Raw genomic sequence first — 23,136 nt, 5'->3', positions numbered from 1 at the left:
TTTCCTCTTAAATTTAAAAAAAAAAAATCGTAACTAAAGATTATTTGAAATGATAAAAGAGGCCTTTTTATGGCCATTTTCTTTTTCTTCCAGATCAAGATCTATGCAAGCTCTACTGCTTTGCTGAAGGTTATGATTTCTTTTTTGCCTTGGCCAGCAAAGTTAAGGATGGGACATTCTGCTCACCAGACAGCTCTAATGTCTGCATTGATGGACTGTGTGAGGTAATGTTAAATGTTAAGCAGTTGGAAAGTAACATGATGTGACCAAACATTGATGTCAAAGTGCTACATTTATGTATAAGGCGTGTGAGGTCTTTCAAGTGGCTTCATGAAGTTTGACAATGGATGTAAGCAGTAAAGAACATCAATAGACTCTTTTATTTCTCCTGCTGTCTGCTACTTTAGATGTAATGAATAGTAAAATATTGACCTGTCACCACGTACATAATAAATGTTGGAATTTTGTAAATGTTGTAATCGAATGCGTACTGTGACGCAGTCTTGTGTTTTTATGTGTGTGATCTACACTGTCATCAAAAGCGCTGATGGTTTTCTTCCACAGAGAGTTGGCTGTGACCGTGTTTTAGGCTCCACAGCTGTGCCCGATGCTTGTGGGGTGTGTAAAGGAGACAACTCCACCTGCAAGATTTACAAAGGACAGTACACAAAACAGCATTTTACTAACCGTACGTCACAAATGAATTATTCACTTCATTGGTTTTTAGCGATTTTATTGGAAATGTTTTAAAACTTATATTATTAACATTTTGTTTTGTTTGCTGGAGTTTTATGCCACTTTTAATGCTTATTTAAGGTCTTTTAATATTTCTCAGAGTACTATGCAGTGATAACCATCCCAGCTGGAGCTCGGAGTATCCGTGTGATTGAACTGAATTCCTCCACCTCCTACTTGGCTGTCAGGGACACACATAGACGCTACTACCTTAATGGCCACTGGACCGTGGACTGGCCTGGCCGACACCCCATTGCTGGAGCAATTTTCGAGTACAAAAGACCATATAACAGACCAGAGAGTCTCATATCAGCCGGTCCCACCAATGAGACTCTAGTAATAGAGGTAGTAGGTCATTGGTCTCAGTAACATGATTAAGACCTACTTTCCTTCTCCTTTTTCTTTGTGACTTGCTTGCCTGTTTATTACCTTTTTTCCTTTAGGTGCTGTTGCAGGGCTGGAATCCTGGTGTGCATTGGGAATATACTCTAAAGAAAGCTGATGAGAAACTGATGAAGAACCGCATCAAGCACAATTATACATGGGCTATCATACGCTCCCAGTGCTCAGCCACTTGTGCTGGAGGTACGAGCAAACATTAAAAAAATGCAATGTCTTTGTTTTTAATTTTTATTTTTTTGGATTTATGTTTGTTTTTTCATAGATGCAGCTTTTTAAGAAGCAATTTAAAATCTGTTGCACTGATGAAAAAGCACGCATCACCTCTAATCTTGATCTAAAACCGTAAATGAGGAGGACAATTTGTAGATCAGTAGACTAAGCCTAAAGCTTAGTTCTTGCCTCTCTGACCTTTAATCAGTCTTTTAGCTCCAGGTTAAATGGAGACGAGAGTGTTCCCATCATTACTGAGGGGACATTAGAGGCTCTTGGTTCAAACTGGTGGGACCTCTCCTTATTCAGCTGGAGACTTGCTATTACAAACACACACACACACACATTGCAAGCACACACATGCCTGCCTGCGACCAGTGGCCTTTGTCCCCTGGGCAGGTAATTTGTGGCCAGAGGTTGAGGAACAAGGGTGCATTGTGTAGGCATGGCTATATTTGTGCATGTGCGCTTTCTTAGCGTCATCACTGTGAACAAAGCTCTTAGTGTAGAATTCCTATTGATTGACCCTTGAGGTTAAAGTTGTCCACCCCGGTCTGCTGCAGTACCCCCTAGCCACCTCCACCTCAATGAATACTGATTGCAGGTTGTGATGAGTTGAGAGTCTTTTGCTTTATTAAAGAGTGTGACTGACTAAGTGACCTATATTAGCTCAGATGTACAGACTGACTCTGCCTAAGTTAAAATAATAATCAAAGGAGTCTTAAAACCTGATTTAAGGTTTACTTAGATTAATCAACACAATATGCAATTGTGCAAGAAGTCACTGATGCTAAAGCCACTTCAGTCAAAAATAAATATTAAATAGCAGATTGACGCAAAATGACTGTATTCTTTAAACATTTCTATGTTTACTGATCTATACCCTATGCAGGCCAAATGAACACCAAGTCAGCATGCTACAAAGACTTGAAAGTGCAGGTGAATGTGTCGTACTGCAATCCCAGATCAAGACCAGCTACTGGATTGATGCCCTGCAACACCCAACCATGTCCTCCCAGGTCAGACCCTCAGCATTTTCATGTGTATTTGTTATGTTTGCTGATCATCCCCACTAGTCATCATGTATTATAAATTGTGTTAATTAATTTGAGTAGGTTTTCTAACATGTATAGGTTTTTTTTCTCGTTTGGCTAACTGCATATCTGTTGGTCTACCGGTCCAACTTTTTCATCTAAAATAAAAAATCTGTGTTACAACTGGATGGGGCAGTTGGGAAGCGTATCTGTAACCGGAAGGTCGCCGTTTCGATCCCCGGGCTCTCTCTGTCCTGGTCGTTGTGTCCTTGGGCAAGACACTTTACCCTACCGCCTACTGGTGTTGGCCAGAGGGGCCGATGGCGCGATATGGCAGCCTCGCCTCTGTCAGTCTGCCCCAGGGCAGCTGTGGCTACAACTGTAGCTTGCCTCCACCAGTGTGTGAATGCGAGAGTGAATGAATAGTGGCATTGTAAAGCGCTTTGGGTGCCTTGAAAAGCGCTATATAAATCCAATCCATTATTATTATTATTATTATTAAATGGTCCATTGGTCGTCACTGTCATGTCACAGCAAGAAGGGTGTGGTTGTACTGGTGTGACTGGGGCATAAATTTTAAGTTAACTGGCAAAATATTCTAAATTGGACATAAGTGTGAGTGTGATTGACTGTTTTTTTTTTCTCTGTTTTAGCTCATATCTCGTAGAAATCAGCTTGGTTCATCTCCTTTCTGATTTCATGTTCACCCATATATCACAGGTAGCCATGCAACTCTGTACAGACAGTCACTGCATCCAAAAAATAATTCCCAGTGACTTCTGATTGTCATTAAATGGGTTACAGACATTCATGTTTAAATGCAGTCGCTTTCTTATTTTCCTAACTTTGCATCTGGCACCACCATTAGATTGAGACAAAACTATGGTCATATGCAGACTTCTGTTGTTAAGATGACTTTATGTAGTTACAACATCACAACTCATGTAAGTCAAACGAAATAATTTGTGACTTTTAAAAAAAATTGTGAATGACCTCATCAATATATCGGCGCTCTGGTTTTAGATGGCTCTCAGTCTGGACATTATTAAAAATGGTATTTGATTTGTGCAGACGTTTCCTCATATTTTCCAGATACATATTTTGGATGGAAAACAGCACAATGTTTGGCCCTTCAAGACTTCAGGCTTTGTCAATTATTCAGTTGTTCAGTTGACATATCCTGGAAGGGCCAGCGTCTACTTCTGGCTACGGGACAAAATGTGTTCAGTTGTAAATGGTGAACATTTTCTACATGCATGCAATTCATGTTTGCACCTTAGGTAGCTAGAGGATCAGCTTTAGGGCCACCAGCCAAGTATACTCACATCTAGTTATTGAAGGTAAAAGCATGGCAGCGAATAGTATTCTGTCTACTTTGTTCTGGTGTTCTTACTCTCTCCCATCCTGCTATCTTCCTAGCTTCTCTCCTTTTCACCTTCTCTCTCCTTCACTCTTTCTCACTGCCACGTGTTGCTGGTCTGCAACACCTACACATCTGTTCTGCAATTTCTGTCAGAAGAGCTGTTTATTACTTGAGTAATTTCTTCCAAAGTTCCCACGCTATCTCCTCATAGTAAAGCCAATGAAGAGTGTCAGGCAGGACTGACTATATGTTTTACCCTTTTCCAACCCGTTAAAGCACCTGCTTTGTGATGATGACATTATCCTCACTTCAAAATGAAAAATAACTTACATTTTGGCCAGAACATGCGTGTGAGACACAGGGAAGAAAGAGAAGTTCCACTGGATATTCTGTTCATGTCTTTATCCAGTTCAGCATGAAAACCCCACCAACTGTCAGGAATGGTTAGCTTCTGTGTTTGTTTAATCCAGCAGGCCAAGAACTTGTAAACCCATTCACATGGATCATCACTTTGGGACCTAAGCTCTTTGGCCATATCAGGATCCACCTAGAACTTTTTTTCTTTTAGATGTCCAGCGCATTGGGGTATGCAAAATGCACTGCCAGTTTCTTTGGTGGGACATGCTGGTTCACTTCCAAACTCTGCTGATCAGAGCATATTTTTCCCACAAGGCTATACCAGGATGCTGGCCCAAGACTAATTGGGAAGTAGGAAATGTTATCATAAGCTGAGATGCACTTCCAGATTGCTGTGGTTAAGCAGGCTTTCCCAGTTGTTGTAAAATGTCAGCGGGGTCACCTTGAGTGGCACAAACATATTGAGGGAAAGTGGGAGTGAGACCCACTCCTGATTTTGTGGTTTTAGGGTGTAGTTCTGTAGGATCTTGGCTAAGTTTAGGTGGTTTGGTCACTGTCTGTATCCCTGACGCTGAGAGCCAACAAAGAGGAACAAAGATCAGTCAACATGGCCTGATCCTGTGGACATCATCGGAAGTGGTTCACCCGTTGACAGGCAAGATATATATGAACACACACAGGGGAAATGTCCCTCCCTTGTCTGCACTGCTCTGGTCAGTGTCATGTTGTGTAAAGTCCTGGCCAGAAGATGTGTGAGTGAAAGGCATTCTTAGGACAGCAGTGGTTTCAAATAACAGGAGAATTTGCGATTGCGTTGATGGTTTAAAATGGTTTCGAATATATAGATGTGTTTTTTTAAGACTGGATATTTACATACAGGGTGGGGCAAAGCATTTAAATATCACTAAATATCACCAAATGTCACTAAAACTGCAGGGACCAACTGATTATATTATTTCCAGTGCTCATTGTGAAAAGCATTGTCAGACTTTAATGAGGTCTGCAAAAAAATAAATAAATAAGATAGTAAAAACTTTATTTTCGATCAAAAGCAGACAGGCTTTCCGTGCCTAAATGTTGTTTCTATTAAGGCAGAATGCTGAACTTTGTTACACTGTATCATGCAAACTGAAAACTGGCACTCAAACGTTTTGTGAATGAAAAGATCATTTTAGCTAGCAGAGATAAAAGCATGTCTGTCTTAAAATTAATACCGAAAGAATTTACCTAGAGGCTTTGTTAGGCTTTTGCTGAGGCATCCATTTCTCTGTGCCCCTATTGTGAGCATTTCCATGAACACTCTTAGCTCTTGAAATATCAGCCAAATTCTTGCAAACGAAGGGGACGCTGCTGACAAGCTGTGCATTGATTCATGAGCAGAGAGGGATTTAGCTGGGACACTGACCTCATCTTGGTCAGGGTTGCATGTGCACGTGTAGCAAAATTCTGTTGTTGTGTGTGCAATTGTGACTTTGTCTGCCACATTTATAAAAATGTCATGCAGTAGCCAAACCAAACCATCAAAAAAAACCTTACGAGAACTCTCCATAAAGTTCTTGAACTAGAAGAACTAGAAGGTCAGTTGGGCACAATAAGGCCTTGTTGCAGTCATGCTTGTTTTCTGTAATAATATTTAGTATTTCTATGAAATGTAATATGATGTGACAGGAGCCTCAAAGTTAATACATTTCATAGAAAGTTTTAAAAGCAAAGTCAACAAAATTGTCGTGGTGCTGCCACTAATGCATTGCCTGCAATGTGTTTCTCAGGGGGCGGTGTGTCTGCGCTTGTGTGCCTAAAATGTGATGCAACATATACAGCAACATCTTGCATGCAATCATGCTGCATGATGCTGTTGTTGTTTTTGCCAAAAGCAGAATGAGTGGCCATCAGCTGCTGCCTGGCTTGCTTGCACAGAAGGCATGGCAGGGCAGCAGAAGGTGGTGACTTCAGTTACTTCTGAAGCTCTTTTCCACCCACACTTTCTCATCCTCTCATTAAGACAAATTTCAGTGTCCCTACTCCAACCCCACCTCAAAATCAGAGCCGCCAGCAGTCTTAAACTGCAGCAGTCTGTTAGCTCTCATACATTTATATTCATATTCTTTCTACTAGCCCCATCTCCCGTCTTCTCAGTGCTTTTCACTGGAACCCGTCTTGCTTGTGAAGTCATCACTCTCATTCTGCATTTTCACGGGCGTTTACCAAGTATGCTTAAAAAATTATCAAGGCAGAAGAAAATGTGGATACAGTATTAAACAGCGCATCGATATTATGTAATCCACTCTGAAATCATGGAATCCCAATTATGTTAGCGTTTATCTCGTGTTTTATAGTAACCAGCAGCTGTTCAAAAGGGGATTTTTCCTCTGCATAGCTCTGTCATTGCCTGAATATTTTCCTCTCGCTCAGCTTGTATTTGTCTCCATTTTGGAACAGGTAACCTGGGAAAATGCTACAAGATGACCACAAAACTGTCTCGTATTCACTCGCATAAAGCAGTGATGGCGCTGACAATATGTATAAGTCTTCAGAAAAGGAACACATGTCCCCCCAGAGCTTTGTTATTTCAGCCTTTTTTAGTATCTTTGTGGTTTATTGTATCATCATGTGTAGTAATGTGCTGTATTTTATTTAGTCATTTTTACTTTGTTTTCACTATTCAAGGGAAAAAATGGTGCTATGATGACAGCACACCGCTGCCAGCTGTGCAGACGATTCCCAGCCAGGATAAAAAATGTCTTTACTCATAGACACGCGGGGCGTTTTAAATAAAGGTTTACCAAAATTTAAGATAGGAGGGCCACCTCTGTACTCCACCTGGAGTTTTCTGTCATTACTGTTACCGAGTATTTTTTTAATGCCTGACAAATGTGTTTTTGTTATTTAATTATGTGCAATTTAAGCTCAGCATGGTAAGAAAAACAGTCTCAACGAGGTCAAGCTTGGTTAGTCTTTAAAGCATTTAACCACATCTTACGGCCTCCATTAAAGAGGGAGAGCCACATTTTCGTGGGGATGGTTTATTCGTTGTTGTGTGAAAGCAGTCAAAATCTTAAAACTGTGACATGCTTGGCAATTTAAATGCAACACAGATGGCGGTACCAAAACTGTGTCTTTATGCTTTTGCGCTGTTTATAAATGATTCACTTCATATGCATTGAACAGGCCTAGCTGACAACAGACACGATGACCTCTCAGTTAGGTGGAACCAATAACATTTTTAATGCTGCATTGAATTGCATTACATAGTAGGTTGAAGCCATTATTAATGTTCCTCAGCTCCAGCTCATGTCTGCTCAGAAAGAAAGGTCTGTGAAGTGCATTCATGGCTTTACTGTTCGTGGAGGGTTTGAATCCACGTGGGACCATAGTAATGTCTAAAGCCACTTTCCTATGCTATACGGCTTTGACTCTTTGATCTTGTCACCTCATTGCTGTCTGCCAGAGCCTTCAACATCCTTCATCTCTTAGATTTGTCATTGTTTAGCACCGACACTAGTATCTGAAAGCCATGTGCCACCAATCATTTCTTTTGATTATTCTTTCAAGGAGCCAAACATTGTTGTAATTTTTTTAAAGTAGTCTTGAGCCATAGTTCTCCCTGCTTTTTGTTGGTCTTTCACATTTTTTTAGCTGCTTTTTCACTTATTTTTCTTGCAGGCCTCAAGCCACTTAACACTGACCTGTGAACGACTCAAGCATAAAAAGGCCCCTAACTCAAAGGATAAAGTGGTGTTGTATCTACACATAACAGACAACATAGCAAAGAACAATTTTAAATTGTATCTTTAGATACTTGGTTAGTAGCAGCCTGTCACAAAAACACATAATCATTTAGTTGATTCTATTAGAAAATGGCAAAGATAACACAGATTGACAGGAATAAGGTAGTTCTTGCACCAACAAGGTGATTCCAAAGAGCAATCAGCCAACAACTGGCATATCTCAGCATGGTGAGCAGTGTGTCCTCATAAAATCTGAGGAAACTGGACGAGTAGAGGACAAAAGAAGGAAGTATCAGGTCTAAAAAGCATCTACACCAGATGAACAGCATCTCAAAGTTATGTCTTTAAGAAACGGGGGGGAAAAATCCATCAAAGAAAAGAGCGATGCATCTGGCGCTTCAGGTGATCCATTACTGTTTACTGAAGCCTCATTAGAAATGGTCTCAGTGGAGGGATGGCTGTCAAGAAGCCATTTTTAGGGAAGGGAAACAGGGAGAAAAGGCTGAGATATGCCAAATTACACAAGAACTGGACTGAAAATCAGTGGCAACATGTCTTGCAGAGTATTAATCCAAACTTTGAAATTTGGATGTGAAAATGATAGGTATCAGCATGCGATACCATCTGGAAAGTGTCTCATTGGCAACAGCTTCATTTTTCAGCATAACAATGATCACACATTGTCAAAAATGATACCTGCACAGAAACACACAAAGGAACACTATCAGTCATGGAAACGACTCCTTTTTGTGAAGTAGCGTAAGCATAAGACCTTGCAAGTTGTTCTGGGTCACCTTCCCAAACGCATCCCGCTGTGTCTGTAAGCTCATTGTATATCAGAATGCAGACACACAACACTACAGCAAGCTTTCAAACAGTACTTTAAGCAGTTTTTTTTAAAGGAAAAAGGAAACAAAAAGTACTTCAACATTAATTTGTTAGGTTTATATTTAGTACACACAACTGAAACCAATAACAAATGTGCTAAAAATAAACATGCCTCTTTTCAATACAAAAATTTCAATCAAAGTGGACGTGTTGGTTTGATAAATATACAATCAATTTACAACCCAAAGCACAACATATGTGGAATCCACTGTGAAATGGCAACAATCTATGTAAAACTTTGGGGACTGTAGAAATTGATGAATATATGGAATATTTGCTATAACAATGTTATGCCAAGCTTGACTAATTCATTTACTTCTAGTTTATATTGATACAAGAATCACTGAGTGGTCTAAATTACGTTTCCCAATTATTTCCTGTATTCCCTTTGCACAGAAATAACACAACTGAAATGGAAGTATTTCTGATAACTGTATAGACATGATGGAAATCCAGGTAGGGTATTATGTTTCTATACCATACTTAAAGTGGAAAATCTAATTATATTTCTCTTGGTAAATAGGTCATAATGGCATCACGAAACTAGATGTTTCTGGAAAGAGGGGGAAATATATCCCTTTTGAGACCTCTCTTCCACTTCTAATGCATCCACATACAAAGACTGCTTTAAGACGCTGTCTGCAGTGTCCATCACTTATGTTTCTTCAGGCTTGGCCATAACCATAAATCTAATAGGTTGGATACGTTAATATGGATACCTTTTTTCCCTTTCTCCATCACCTTTCCCATCCTATCCGAGCAATCGCCCACGCATAGACACCAAAAAAAAAAAAAAAACACACTGGTACAACCAAGCAGTCAGCCAAGGATAGCTGTCATTCAGTCAAAGTTGTGCTCAGGCCACAGCACTTCCAATCTCTCAACGGGGATTTGTGAGACTGTGACTGCATGACAAACACTCTCCACGCTGTCTGTCTGCTCCTCTGTCTCTCTGCCGTCTGTATCTTTTAAAAGTCGTTTATAAATATGTTCAGATTCACATTTGCCCTCTCTCTCTCGCACTTCTTTACTCACTCGTGGTAGATGTGCATGCTCCTCTGACATAATCTATTTCTCCTTTGCTTGCTTTGTACTGTTTAGCCACTAATGGACCTGCCTGTGTACACTGAGCTGAGGAAGCAGTGATAATAAAGGCTGTAAAGTAATCTCACAACAGTTTACACCCGTCTCTTAGGATTATCTCGTTCATTATCTAAAGCTGGAGCTTCTGGTCTGCATGTGTATGCGTGTTTATATGTGTTTGCATGGGAACCATGTGTTGGTAAGACACATACAGCAACATCTGACAGATTTTCACTGTTCTGAGCAAAACCCAACATTTCTTGATGTATAAACGACTTCAGATAACAATAAGGACTCTAAAAATGAGAGCGCTCTTGTGGCTGCAAAATATTTTCAACTTAATAAGATTAGATAGGCTTTACAGTATTTTTCCTGTTGGTTACGGTGTAACCTGCTCTGCATTCCTGTGCATTTACATCCTCCGTAGACCTTCTTATGCCATTGCCGTCCATACAATGCTCAGATTTCCTGTTAAACATCCATAACATGTATAGGATATAGTTGCCTGATTAATGTGTTGTACTATATCAAAGTTCTGTTTCATGCTTTATTCAAGCTAAACTAGTTTCAGTTATACTTTTGTCAAATATCCAGTCTAGTATTAAGCATTTTTGTTAAAAATTGTAAATGTGCGTGTGCTTCTTTTATTCAAGTTATTAAAGTGCATGAGTCTTTTACAGTTTGTGGGCCCTCGCCATGCATGAACTGAATCTGAAGCAGAACACATGCTGGACCGACCGAAACACGCACAACTTGGATGCAAGTGTAGACCAGCAGGCTGTGGTCACCAGTCTATCTCTACATGTCATCCTATTCTAAGGCCGTGCAGTTATTTAATTTTGCTGTGTCTGCAACCAGTGATTTGGACCGAACAAGCATTACATCATGGAAAAAGGTTTCCGATGCCCACTCACATTTAGAGCATGATATCACTCTGTCTCACACTGCTGGTGTACACTGAAAAAAAAACCCACACAGTGATATATACATGTAAAAGTCCAAGCAGACACGCACAGTGGCAAAGCTATAAACACTGGTCAGAGGTTATTTAATGCACTAGTGTGTATTTAGACAGCGTCATTTAGACCTCAAAGGCTATCTGACACACCACAGGACACCTGAGCTCTTGTGCTTCTGTCCAGGGAGCATGATGCTTACTCATCCTTCAACCACAGTTACTCATACCAGCCGAGGCAAAGATCACAAGGTGTTCTATAACTTGATCCAGCATTAAGCAGTATATTATTTCGATGGCCGTTCCTGTGAAGTGATTGTGTTGATATTTACATGGTAAAAGTAAATACCCTGGAGTATGAAATAAAGTTTTAATTTGCAGTTTATCATCATATACATTCAAATATTTTGCCAACTGTATGCCAGATGGCTATATTTTACTTTCCTGTGCAGGAAGGGATATCTAAGAAGGGGTAAGAGAGCCAAGACAATATGTCATAATAAGTGATTTTATGTCATCATAACTTTTCTTAAATGTTAAATGAGTGACATCAGCTGCTATCCTACAAATTAGCATGCTGTGACATAGGAATCTTGTGCATATTAGGAATTGAAGTATTTATGGAAATATATTTATATAAAATACAATATTCTGAATTTTGCACCTTGTGAAACTAAAAATAAAAATTAAACAAACCCCAAAAAAGTCCCTGCTCTTGAAGGGTGTGTTGCACTTAGGCTTCAGTTGGCGTTTATTTATGTGTTTAATGACGCCATCAAAGTTCAGCTCACATTTCTTTGCCAAAGGTTAATAAATATTATGTCAACATGTTAAATGTATTACATATATGTGTTGATTACTTGGTCGGTTTTTTAAAATAAACAAGCGAATTGAAACTTTCATCTCTACATGCCGCTTTCGCTCCCCCTGAACCACCATTTGCTATTACCGCAGTGTGTATCTTCCTCATGACATGTCAAAAGACCAGATAGATTTTCTACTTCTGCCTTTATTTACATTTGATAGTGCACATATGATGCCCTTCGGAGCTTTTCTCACTGACCTTCTGCAGCATTCCAAGCAAGTGATGCACCAAATTACTGCAAATAAAGTTTAGACTGTTAATATACACAGCTCAGTGTGCTGACAGCAGTGTTTTGGGTTGTTTGGGGTAAATCGTAGGAGGCTGGGTGGGTATACTGGGGTGAAGTTAGAGAAAGGATAACAGAGTGTGTGTTGAGCGATTGAGCTGCCTGCGCCCTTAGTTTGGGGTCATTTGGAAGCGATGCAACAAAGCTTTAAGAAAGTGCGAAGGCTTGAGGATTAGGCAACTTAACACATTTTACTGAGGCGCAGTCTTGGAAGAAAAATGCACTAAAATAGTATAAACTGAACTGTGTTATGTACAAAAGAAATATGTGGTGATGTTTAGTTTTAGTCATGATTCAGCTTAGCCAGGCGAGGGGGGTTAAAATATTGCAGAGGTTTAACTTACAGCTTAAAAACTCCGGCCGTTCTGGTTGTACATGATATTTAGAATATTGACAAATAAGCCATATTAACCATAATGACGTGCACAATATAAAATTTATATCAGATTTAGTTTAAATTTAGTTTAGATTTATTTTGAAACATTGCATGTCTGCAATGTCTTAGATTCGACAATCTTCTGCAGACGCTATTATATGAATGGATGATCTTTATTGTCATTATACATAGCACAGTGAAATTCTGTGCGGCTTTCTCTTAAGCTAAAAATTATTTTAAAAATAAAATAATAAAAAAAATGGTAAGTTATTAAAGATAAAAATACACTTAGCACTGACAGAGCAGGAAAACAGCAGCATTATACACAATTTAGCCAGTTTCAGTATCGTTAGCTAATTAAAATGTCCTCCCTGCCATATGTATGTGTTTGTGTTGAAGCGCGTGAATATTTCTGTGCCGTGTTTACACTCTAGTGTGAACTATGGTGGAAATTAGGGTGGTGGAAATCACCACTCAAGGGTAAATCTGTTCCTGTTCCTGAGCCTGTTCTTGTGTTTTTTGCCCAACTGCTTTTTTGCTGGCAAACACACAGATTGTATACTGGTAACATAGATGGATTCCATAATACACCAGTGATTACCACAATAACAATAATTATCATTAATTCCTGTACACTTGTCTAACTGATCGAGAAACTGTGCGTATTGACTCTATGGGTTTGCGTTGTGTTGTCCCAGCTGGTCTGTAGGAGAGTGGGGGGTGTGCAGCCGAAGCTGTGGAGGAGGGGAGCAGACTCGGCAGGTCCAGTGTGTCCAGAGAACCAGCCAGACTGACGTGGACACCCTGGCTGACTCTCGTTGTGCCCAGCCGTCCCCGGTCAGGAAGCAGACCTGCAACACACACAGCTGTCCACCGGTTTGGACAACTGGGTCGTGGTCGCAGGTGAGAGTGTGAAACTTTAATGCTGTTTGTTTACGCTGCTGGCACGTTGCTGCTGAAGAACACAGCTTGAAAAACCCCTTTGAAGTCATACGCTCGCCCAGTAAGCCCTAAAGAGCTCTGCACATTGTGTTGTGAAGTTCGCCCTGGCTTTAATGGCTTCACCACATTTTATGACAGTGATCTCAGTGGCTTTAAACTATGAATGTGCCCGCTGAGACCTCCAGTGTTTTGTTCTCTGTCCAAATCCTATACATTCTGTGTGGTGACTTGTCTCAGTGTAACATTTTAACTGCCGTTTTACACCAAATATCGTCAACGACATGGCACAAGTGGTGTCCAGTTCGCTCTCCCCCTGGTAGCTTGTGGCACAGTGTAGTGCGTCACAGCCCCGTGTTTATTGGCTGTAGTGAATCACTTCAAGATTTAGATTGTCCCATTAGCTGTTTCTAGAATAAAAAAAGGATATTGAGGGAATTGCTGGAGTACCTCAAAGGAATTATTAAGGCAGTAAAGCACAGTAATCCATTGTGTGGTGACTATGCTGTATAGCAGCTTTTCTGAAATGCTATTTGTGCATAGCTGGCCTGTTAAGATGTTTAGCATGTGACATTTCCAGCCAGGTAATCGCTAAATTAAATATGTCAAACTCTCAATTAATTTTGATAAATTTGTTCCTTCTGCTTGAAAGAAGGTGGGAAAAAATGGAAAGAAATTCTCAAAAAACCAGTTTAGTCTACATTTTTATGTCTTTGTTAATGGATGATAAAAATGTGTGTAACACATAACAAGGCTTTGACAATGCTGGAATATAACATGACAGTTTGGACCTACCTATGATAACAAAGATTGTTAATACTGTAGCATTTAAACCAACTGATCAGCCATTAATTAAGAGAAAGCTTTGCTCCAATACCTAAATGCAATCAGATATCATGTTTGTTTTTATTTGGCAGTGCTCGCGTAAGTGTGGCAATGGTTTGAAGAAGAGGACTGTGCTGTGTGTGAGCTCTAACCCGGGTGCCCAGGCACACACGCTGCCCAACAGCAAGTGCGCAGGCCTGCCAAAACCTGCTGGTCAGGATTCCTGCTTCATCAGACGCTGCCAGAAACAACGCAAGGTCCAGTGGTTTGTCTCCACATGGCAAGAGGTATGAAATTAAAATGAATAAAACAGCACTTATGCAGTATTTAAATGTATTTTTAGCTAATGTGAATAAGCTCTCTGTCTCTGCTCTGTTCCACATCCAGTGTTCAGTAACATGTGGTCGTGGCTATCAGGCACGCTTCATCAAGTGTGCAGAGAAGGTGTGTATTGTGTGTGTGTTTGATCAGACACAGCAAAAGGTCATTTTTCAGTGTCATAATAATTCGCTGCATTTGAATTCTCTTTAAATTCCAATTTGTTAATATTATTTTAATTATTTGCTTTTGTGTTTCTAAATTGATTTGTTGGAGGTTCTTTATTATATAATGGCATCTATAGCTTTAGTGAATTTATCTATTTCATAATAAAGGACACTGCAGGAAAATACAGAGAGCTTGCACCCAAGAAGTGCCACCATGTTCCCAAACCCATAGTAGAGCTTCAGAAGCCCTGCATCCTGGCTGAATGCCCTGTCCGTACAACGCAATCAGTGCACTACCAATGGAAGACGCATCATCGGAGCTATCCAGCCCACCCTCCACCTCGGCCAGAATGGCGCTCGTCTCCTTGGTCTCAGGTATCAGCAGAATTTCCACTTTGGTAATATAAACAAGAGGAGGGAGCGAATTTGTCGCACAAAGGAGATTCACAGTATCTATAATCCCTTCCTTGTTGCTTCGCTCTCCGCAGTGCACGGTGACATGTGGAGGAGGAGTGCAGGCCAGGGCGGTCCAGTGTCTGGCGGAAGAGAAACCTTCCACCGGCTGTGCCGTCCATCTCAAACCTGCAGTGTCCCAGGCCTGCAATACCAACTTCTGTCCACAACCTGAGAAGAAAGGTACCAGTGCTCTTATTCTCTCAAAAGATCTCCCAAAAAAGAAAAAGAATTTCACTTTTTTTTTTCTCTTCTTTTTACACAGAACTTGCATGTCAGGATTACTTCAGCTGGTGTTACCTGGTGCCCCAACATGGAGTCTGCAACCACAAGTTCTATGGCAAGCAGTGCTGCCAGTCATGTTCAAATTCAAACCTATAATCCTAGGACGTGACTCAGTCCACTGTACAGGCAGATAGGTAGTTAGTCAAAAGACTGCAAAACATGGTTGTGGTTTTAAGCATGTGGCGAGCACTGAAATACAAAGCCTTTTATTTGGAAGTGCTCTTCATTTTCTCTCTGCGATGCCGGACATCTGGATACAAGAACTTGATGTTGACAGCACTACACAGGAATGTGATCGGGAAAAAACAAATAAAGACAAGAATTATGTGGAGGAACTAACAAAATAGTAATCGTGATTAAAGCAAATAGGATGGACATGTCTAAAAGAAACTGAAAAATCCCAGCTTTGTTTATATACTGTAGCTGAAAAGATCTGTACTCAGGACACTCAGCATCTCTCAGTCAACCAAAGGCCAACGATGGCAAACCAACAAAGAAAGACGTCTTCAAGCGCTGCCACGCAACATGTGATATGCCCTGGTCTGCGCTGCAGACCCTGATGAATTGACAATCTGTGGTTTCTTAATGAAAAGGGACGTTTCAAAAAGACGATAAAGGTATAAATAAATTTTGCCTTGAGCTTAATTTTTTTTAATTAAAAAAAAGAGAACAAAAATGACATGCTAATCAATGTGTATTTCTTTAATAGCTGGGCAGTTGCCATGGAAGTTGTCATGTAAAAGTAAAAAAAGAACAGAGCACAAATCAACTGCATCATCAGATGCATATGTTTTCTGTGACGGGATAAGTCTGCGTGATGTGGCTTTCCTTCCAAGTGGTGCTACAACTTTGTCACATTGAATTCATGAAATCAGTGTGAAATGTTCAAGCTTCAGGAAATAACAAATGAATTGTGTGACCCGTGTACAGTATTATTTCTTTTATTTATTGGCTTTGCAATGCAGTGTTTCTGGAAAACTGTATGATTAAGCATTATAAATGTGTCCTTGTATTACTCTACCCTAAGCCCATTACCTTAATATGTGTCATTAATTTTCATTACATGCTGTCAAACTGCACCTTTTTATGCAAAACCTTTATTTTATTTTATTTTTAAAAGAAAGCAGCTGTCAAGTGAAATCACTAACAAGCCATATCAGTGTGTTGTGTCCTACATTATTATACATGACATTAGCATGCATTTATATGGCACAAAAATGCATTACATATCAATTACATTTTAAAAGCAGTGATGGATGATAGGTAATACTATTACAATATGATTTTTTTTACGGTGGTAATGAAATAAGATAAACAAAATGTGTAACTACAGGAACATGAGCCCCGATTTCATCATTTTTAGCTTTAAGTTGGACAGAGTATCTTTCAGGGGGGGATAAACTTGAAACTCTAAAAGGACTGGTGGAGAAAAGCAGAAAAACAAATATTCAGGATGGAAACTTGATCGCTTGACTCATACAACTTTGGCTACAGTCTTCAACTGGGCATGGCGCTGTCATCATGCCTTTACAGAGGATTAGGATTGCACCATATCACTGACATCACTGTCACCATTGTTCCACTCTGCCATAGCGGGGGCTAGTACGTCTTTTGCATTTCTCTGACTTCAAAATACAGATTTACAACTTTTACTTGTAACAGCTGTAATGTATATATGTACATTTAAACATCTTAACTCCAGTCTTTGCTTCTATTTATTATTTTCCTTCCAACATAAGTAAGATTACATGGTAGTTCTCTGCTTTACCTACCTACTCAACTTTGATGGAATGTCTTTTCAGTACAGTTAGTTCAGTTCAATGCACTAAGCTACTAAATTACTTTTTGGACAAAGCAATTGTATTGCTTTTGCTTTACTCCACAAAATGACCTGAAACACATTTTCGCTTAATTATCAGTCAGAAATAAAAACTTTAGGCTACAGACCCGCACAATGACTCAAATTCCTATCCTAATTTTTATCCATATCCCGATGTCATCTTTGTTTTAGTTTTTAATTATGAACACAAAGCCGGCAACACAAAGCAAAGATGAAACCTGGCCCAAAGTATGGTGGCCCTGAGAAGTCAAACACACTGTGACTCAAGAAAACATCAGCAAATATAAAAATGCTGTAAGAGCTTGCAATACCCAATGGAAGTTGAATAAAACAAGTAAGAAAAACAAAACAAAAAAACTCAAATAATACAAAACACAACTCAAGTGTTTTTTGGAGATAATAACTTGACGGAACAGCTGTGGAAGAGATAGAAACCACAAAGGTTTGCACTGAGACGCTTAAAAGAAGAGATGGTTTCATCTGTGTTGTGAGTGAGGAAAAACATGCAGGTAATGTGTGTTTTAGTTGCATTTTTCATATAACAATGTGGATACATGTTTGCTATAAGCTGTTCAGTTTCGTATCTGGTCCGTCACATTATTGTCTCCCCCCAAAAACACTTCTGCAGTTTTTTTGTGAAGGTTTTGGACTGCATATTTTTCTATTTGCTGGTGTTTTCTAAATTTACGGTGCATTTGACCTCCTTTTAAAGAGACTTTAAAGTGAACGCCAGGGTGATATGTACGTGTAGAAATGGAGGTTTCAGTGCTACAAGTCTAAGTGCCTTTTTTTCTGCTGAAAATCTGCCCCTGGCTGCTGGGCTGGAAGGCTTAGCCTTGACATGTTTCTGGTTTCTTGCCTAGCTATGTGTTAGCATACTGTCTGTGCAGATGCTTTTGCACAATATTAATAAAAATCATTTTCACAAGCACACAAAGTGAAATCAGCTGATTGCAGGACTGTGTGTAACTTATACTGAAAATGTAACGCCATTACAGTAACACATTAATTTGCACCCAAAACGTTTTTAATGTTTGGGTTCATATTTTCTTTAAATACATTTTTTTAAAATAATTTTTTAATATTACTTTGTTCTACTCAATTGATCCGATCTGACTTATGTTTGGTCAGACTCTCCCATAACGAAGTAGATCTTGAAACAGAGACAAGGGGAGGTTCAGGACAAAGGGGAGGTCCTTCCCCAAGCTATATAGGAGATATAGCTGGAAATATAGCTATATAGGATGGCCTACTCCGGCTTAACTTACATTGTCAATAGCACAAATATGGCTCCGCTCCAGAGTGTTATGTGTATTCATCCTGTTTCACATGCACTGTTTGAAAATATAGCTATTACCATAATAGCAGTGAGCCTTCATTTGTAGCTTTACTATCTATGTCTGTGTCTTTAAATATAGTTGGTGGACTCAATATTGTATTCTGAAGTTTTGCTAACACAATTTGAAGCAGATAAGAGCTAGCCTTGTATTTCATATCCCATATGTAACTAGTATGTCTAATATGCTGTTATGTTCCTTCAGTGTGTACAGCTGACATCATATTATATCATTAAAGTTGTATGGTTGAAACTGTGGCGGTAACCCTAGGAAGTTGATTGTGTTCATCTGGACGTTGGGTTTTCGGTGGTTGCTGATCCAAGTGACGTCTTCAGTCTCAGAGGTAACTGTGTAGAGGTATCTTTTTTCCTTAGTCATAATGCAACTCTTCATGTAATTTACCTGTGCTGACCAATGACTGTAGAAAACAGCTGTGACGTTCATAACACAAGGAACAACTCACTGAACTAATACGAACTAAAATAGTTCATATTATGTTCTGTTATTTTAGGTACATAAGTGCCCCATTATAATAGGCCTGATGGCATTATTGTATGAACCTAGATCCCATATATCATTTTTGTTTGTTTGTTTATTTTATATTTCTAGGTAACAAGTATAATTTGTAGTTAGGCAATGGTGTGAAGTTTAAAAACCAGATTTGATTTTATTACTAAACATGCTGAAGTGAGAGGTCTGACCTGCTCAGCATGCTTCATGCTTTTGAACCAATGTCTAAACCACTTATGTGACAGACTAACACATCAGAACCTCTGGCTGTGCAGCTGGTGAAGACCAACTATAATTTCTAAATCAAAATGTAGTGATTCCTTGTTCTTCTGAGGTCACTCTTGCAGTTATGTGCAGGTCTTCCTTGAGCCTTTATTACAACATTATTTTGATACAAAATAGATTTATTGAGCTGTTCATTGGTAGCCCAAAAAGTTGATTCTATTCAAGTACAGTTTTGTTGTTGTTGTTGTTGTTTTACGTGCTTTGAATGTGTACTTGTGTCTGTGTAGTCATAGCTGAGGCCACTTCAGCTGCTAGTACTTGTATCTTCACTTACTACATTGAAGAAAGTGAATGGAAAAATATCCTGTACCTTTTTAATACCTCCTCTCTTTAGCCTAAAAAGATTTACTTATTACTGCATGTGCTACAATATAGCTAACACCTTCAGTCTGTATTACCATCAAGCTGTAATTCCATGCAGAGTCAAGAAATGTTAAGTATAAAAAAACTGCAATTCAATATCGGACTATCTTTGCATCGTTTATTTTAAAATACCTAAAAATCTGATTTTTTTTTTTCTAGCTCCTGGAGGTTGTAGATATCTAGGATAATTGGCTCATAGGAAGATTGCTGCTATAGACAAGAATTCAATTCATGTTTATCTATTACATCACAACACAGATCACCTCTTTTGCTGTGTCACACTGCAGGTATTTATTAAAGTCAAAGGACTCCATTTGAAACACAGCCAGGTGTGGACATTAAACTATAGGAAAATTATGTGTATTATCCTTAAGATTGTTCATTTCTCTGCTGATTACAGACACCAAAAAATAGACTTAAACCCTGGAACACTTAAACTAAAAAGTAATAATCCAGCCTTCATCTTTGGATGGCTCTAGCTATGGTGAAGGTGGGACTCTACAAAATAATAATGTAGTAAAAAAAAAAAAGATTAGCTTGATATGCACAAAGCGCATCAAACCGATTTTAATAGAACTTTAATGAACTATATTTAATTATTTACAACTGTTTACATTTATTTACAACTAATTACAGTTATTTACTTTACTTTTACTTTTACATGCCAGTAAGTTCAAATTCAATGGACTGGCTACAGAAAACATGTTGTACTTCACATACATGAAAGTATGTGAAGTAAATTGAAATAGTATAGTTGGAATGCAATGCGATTATTACTCTTGTCAGTACAGTATTGCTAATTTACAGTTTATTCATATAATACTCCAAGATAAGGTCTTGCTAACGCCCTACCTTGCATTTCCTAACAGCAGGCGATGAAGGTATAACTGGGCATCCATCTGTTGACTCTGTGACTGCTTGATATTTAGGAGTTCTTTTGAACCCTTTTCAACAGATTATGTACTATAACAACGCTCAAAAGAAATATTGCATGATTAGATTTATAGAACAGCAAGCAGAGAGCTAATCCTGAGATCTAGTTCTCAGGATTCAACAGAGTGCTGCATGTAAGCCAGAACACAGGCTAACAGTAATGCCAATGTGGTATTAGCCATTTCAACACCTATGACATACTGTATCTGGGCTTTGCTCTTTTCTCATTTCTCAACAAGTCAAGGAGACACAGATGCCCAAAACAAAATAACCATTGTCATAATCCCTGGGGCACCGTTACAAGGACCTTCAGCTGGACAGTGAAGAAGGAAATATGAAGAGTGTTAAAAGTAGGAAGAAATCATGTAGAAAGTAAAGTCATTTTTTAAAGTCATTGGCTCGCTCCAGGCAAAGAAAATTTGTGCCTAGACACTGAAATACTGAATAAATATAGGCCATAGTTTCAGTGGGCCTTTTTTTCACAGGCAAATGTCTGCAAGGTTTTATGTGATGCAGAACCGTTTTATTGGTGCATGCCAATGTGAAGAAAAGAGACACAAGTGAGATCGGATCTTTAACTCACATAACTGCTTTACTGTTGAAGGACCTTTAACTTAACAAAAATATTTGTGACCTCAGTGCAAAAATATGTATTTCCATTTACATCAACCGCAGCAACTTCAGAGGAAAAAAAATAAAAGGACAAAATTCAACCTCACAAGTAGGAAGGGATTAAGACGATGGAGCAGTTTTGTTTTGTTTTGTGTATTCAAGATAGGGTTCAGACAGCTTCCTGTGGATTTAAACAAGAGTTGACTGAGACAAATTTATCAACAGCAGAGATTGTCTGTCATAGACAGTCACTGTCTCTGTTTGACTGCATCTGTTTGAAGAGTGTGGCTCCTTTGCCTTGAGGCAACTCAGAAGGTTCAGTCAGAGGGTCTTTCCATCATGATGGCATTTACAACGGTGTCTTCAGGTGTTTCTTCTTATGTTGAAATTGATAGAACTTTCAAGAAGGAGAACACCAACTAGAAATCTTCATTTATTAAAAAATATGACATTAACACTGAACTCCAAAGTGGTATTTTAAAAAGAAACTTGAAATTATGATACCTAACAAAAGTACTGGTTTAGTGTGTGGGTTTGAGAAGGAGCGAGAGCAGTGCGACAACTGTTATTAGTACAATAGCACCCTCTGCTGCCTATATCTGCTAACTAATAATAATATAATGTCAAAATATATGGTGCTTGGGATTGGTGGGTAACATGCATTTTTTATGTTGCAACTTTGTATTTGTAAATGAAAATGGAGTGAGTGCAACGTTCTGTGTCAGTAAATGGGTTTGGGGTATTGATTAATATTTTAATATGACGCTAAATATTCTTTATATTAGATTTGTGAAGAATAGGCAACTATTTAGCTGAATAGCAGAGTAACAGTGCTCTTGGACTTGGTAGGAAATGGGAAATGGAGTAAATCCCAGCTTCTCTGTGTTATAACTTGACAACCAGTCAACTCCTTGTTCTTTACTGCAAGTGTATCCCTTCTTTTGAAACTTTTATCCCTCGCTGTTTATAAAGATTACTTCACTGTGCTGTAAAATCAAGATGTCAGAGTCCAGTCTGGAGTATTTAGATAGGGGTCACTTTTCAGATTTTCCTTCACAAAGATACATGTTTCCTTGGTGTAAAGAACCAAAGAGAGGAATTGGTGATGTTTCGTGAAATGTAGAAACCAAAAGTATATTTGTGTTTTTGTATTTGAGTAATTTCTAGTGGTTGTAGGTAGGTTAATGTGTTGCAACGATTTTGGGAAGCTATACAGGGACGAAAGAAAAAGTTGAGTTCCCTGACCGGGAATCGAACCCGGGCCGCGGCGGTGAGAGCGCCGAATCCTAACCACTAGACCACCAGGGAGTGATATTAATGATGCGAACCTGAATACTGAAATAGCTCTATTGGTATAAAGATTTACTGCTATTTGTGTTTTGTAGGACTTTGAAGACAAAACAGTCTGCCTACCTAACAAATTACAGTTCTTCCACCTTAATAACGTTCAGAGTCAACACGTGGACTTTACGCAGAAAAAAAAATCACGTGACCAATATTCCGTGACATTATTATCATGAAAACGGAATTCAATAAGCAGGCTGTGAACTGTATTTTAAGTAGCTCAGTAGTTACACGGAGAATTCATGGAAAAAATATACACATAACACACATAAACACATACACGTAAATATTGAGTGTTAACTTCTTTTTCAAATTTTAACACACAAAGCCAATATGTAGAATTTGTCCAGCAGATGTCGCCACTTTATTGACAGTGGGTTTGACAGAGTGAAAATAGTTTTTTCGGGCTTCGCAAATCTTGGCTAACACTACAACAACATAAAACATTTAAAACAGACTATATCATGTTATATAACTATATCATGTTAAAACTACAGGAAACGGTTACTCTGGCCTCGTTCATTCCTGATACTTACACAAACAAATTAATTTTGACGAAAACGAGACTGAAATGCCTGAAGAAAAAACTTGAACAACAGGAGGCATCACGGTAAGGAAGCGGTAAAATGTATTTTAATTTCGT

The 23,136-nt window shown here is 38.9% G+C and overlaps 1 protein-coding gene and 1 non-coding gene across 2 annotated transcripts in view; one reads left to right on the top strand and one right to left on the bottom strand.

Moving 5' to 3' along the window:
- Nucleotides 1-19,473, top strand: part of LOC102294103 (A disintegrin and metalloproteinase with thrombospondin motifs 16) — a 52,814-nt gene extending 33,341 nt beyond the window's left edge. The window contains exons 14-24 of the mRNA XM_005936021.3: nt 94-224; nt 565-688; nt 836-1,080; nt 1,179-1,320; nt 2,240-2,366; nt 12,981-13,185; nt 14,139-14,333; nt 14,434-14,490; nt 14,700-14,906; nt 15,020-15,167; nt 15,250-19,473. Of these exons, the coding sequence (XP_005936083.1) occupies nt 94-224; nt 565-688; nt 836-1,080; nt 1,179-1,320; nt 2,240-2,366; nt 12,981-13,185; nt 14,139-14,333; nt 14,434-14,490; nt 14,700-14,906; nt 15,020-15,167; nt 15,250-15,365 (1,697 nt within the window). The 3' untranslated portion in view covers nt 15,366-19,473. The remainder of the gene's footprint in view (nt 1-93; nt 225-564; nt 689-835; nt 1,081-1,178; nt 1,321-2,239; nt 2,367-12,980; nt 13,186-14,138; nt 14,334-14,433; nt 14,491-14,699; nt 14,907-15,019; nt 15,168-15,249) is intronic.
- A 2,912-nt stretch (nt 19,474-22,385) lies between these two features.
- On the bottom strand, nt 22,386-22,457 carry trnae-cuc. The gene has a single exon. It is a non-coding gene; the product is annotated as a tRNA-Glu (tRNA).
- Between the last annotated feature and the right edge of the window lie 679 nt (nt 22,458-23,136).

Source organism: Haplochromis burtoni, unplaced genomic scaffold (assembly GCF_018398535.1).
Source record: "Haplochromis burtoni strain Fernald_Lab_line unplaced genomic scaffold, NCSU_Asbu1 Contig_206, whole genome shotgun sequence".
Classification (NCBI taxonomy): domain Eukaryota; kingdom Metazoa; phylum Chordata; class Actinopteri; order Cichliformes; family Cichlidae; genus Haplochromis; species Haplochromis burtoni.
The sequence above is the reverse complement of the archived record's forward strand: the minus strand, read 5'-3'. Positions and strand labels throughout refer to the sequence as shown.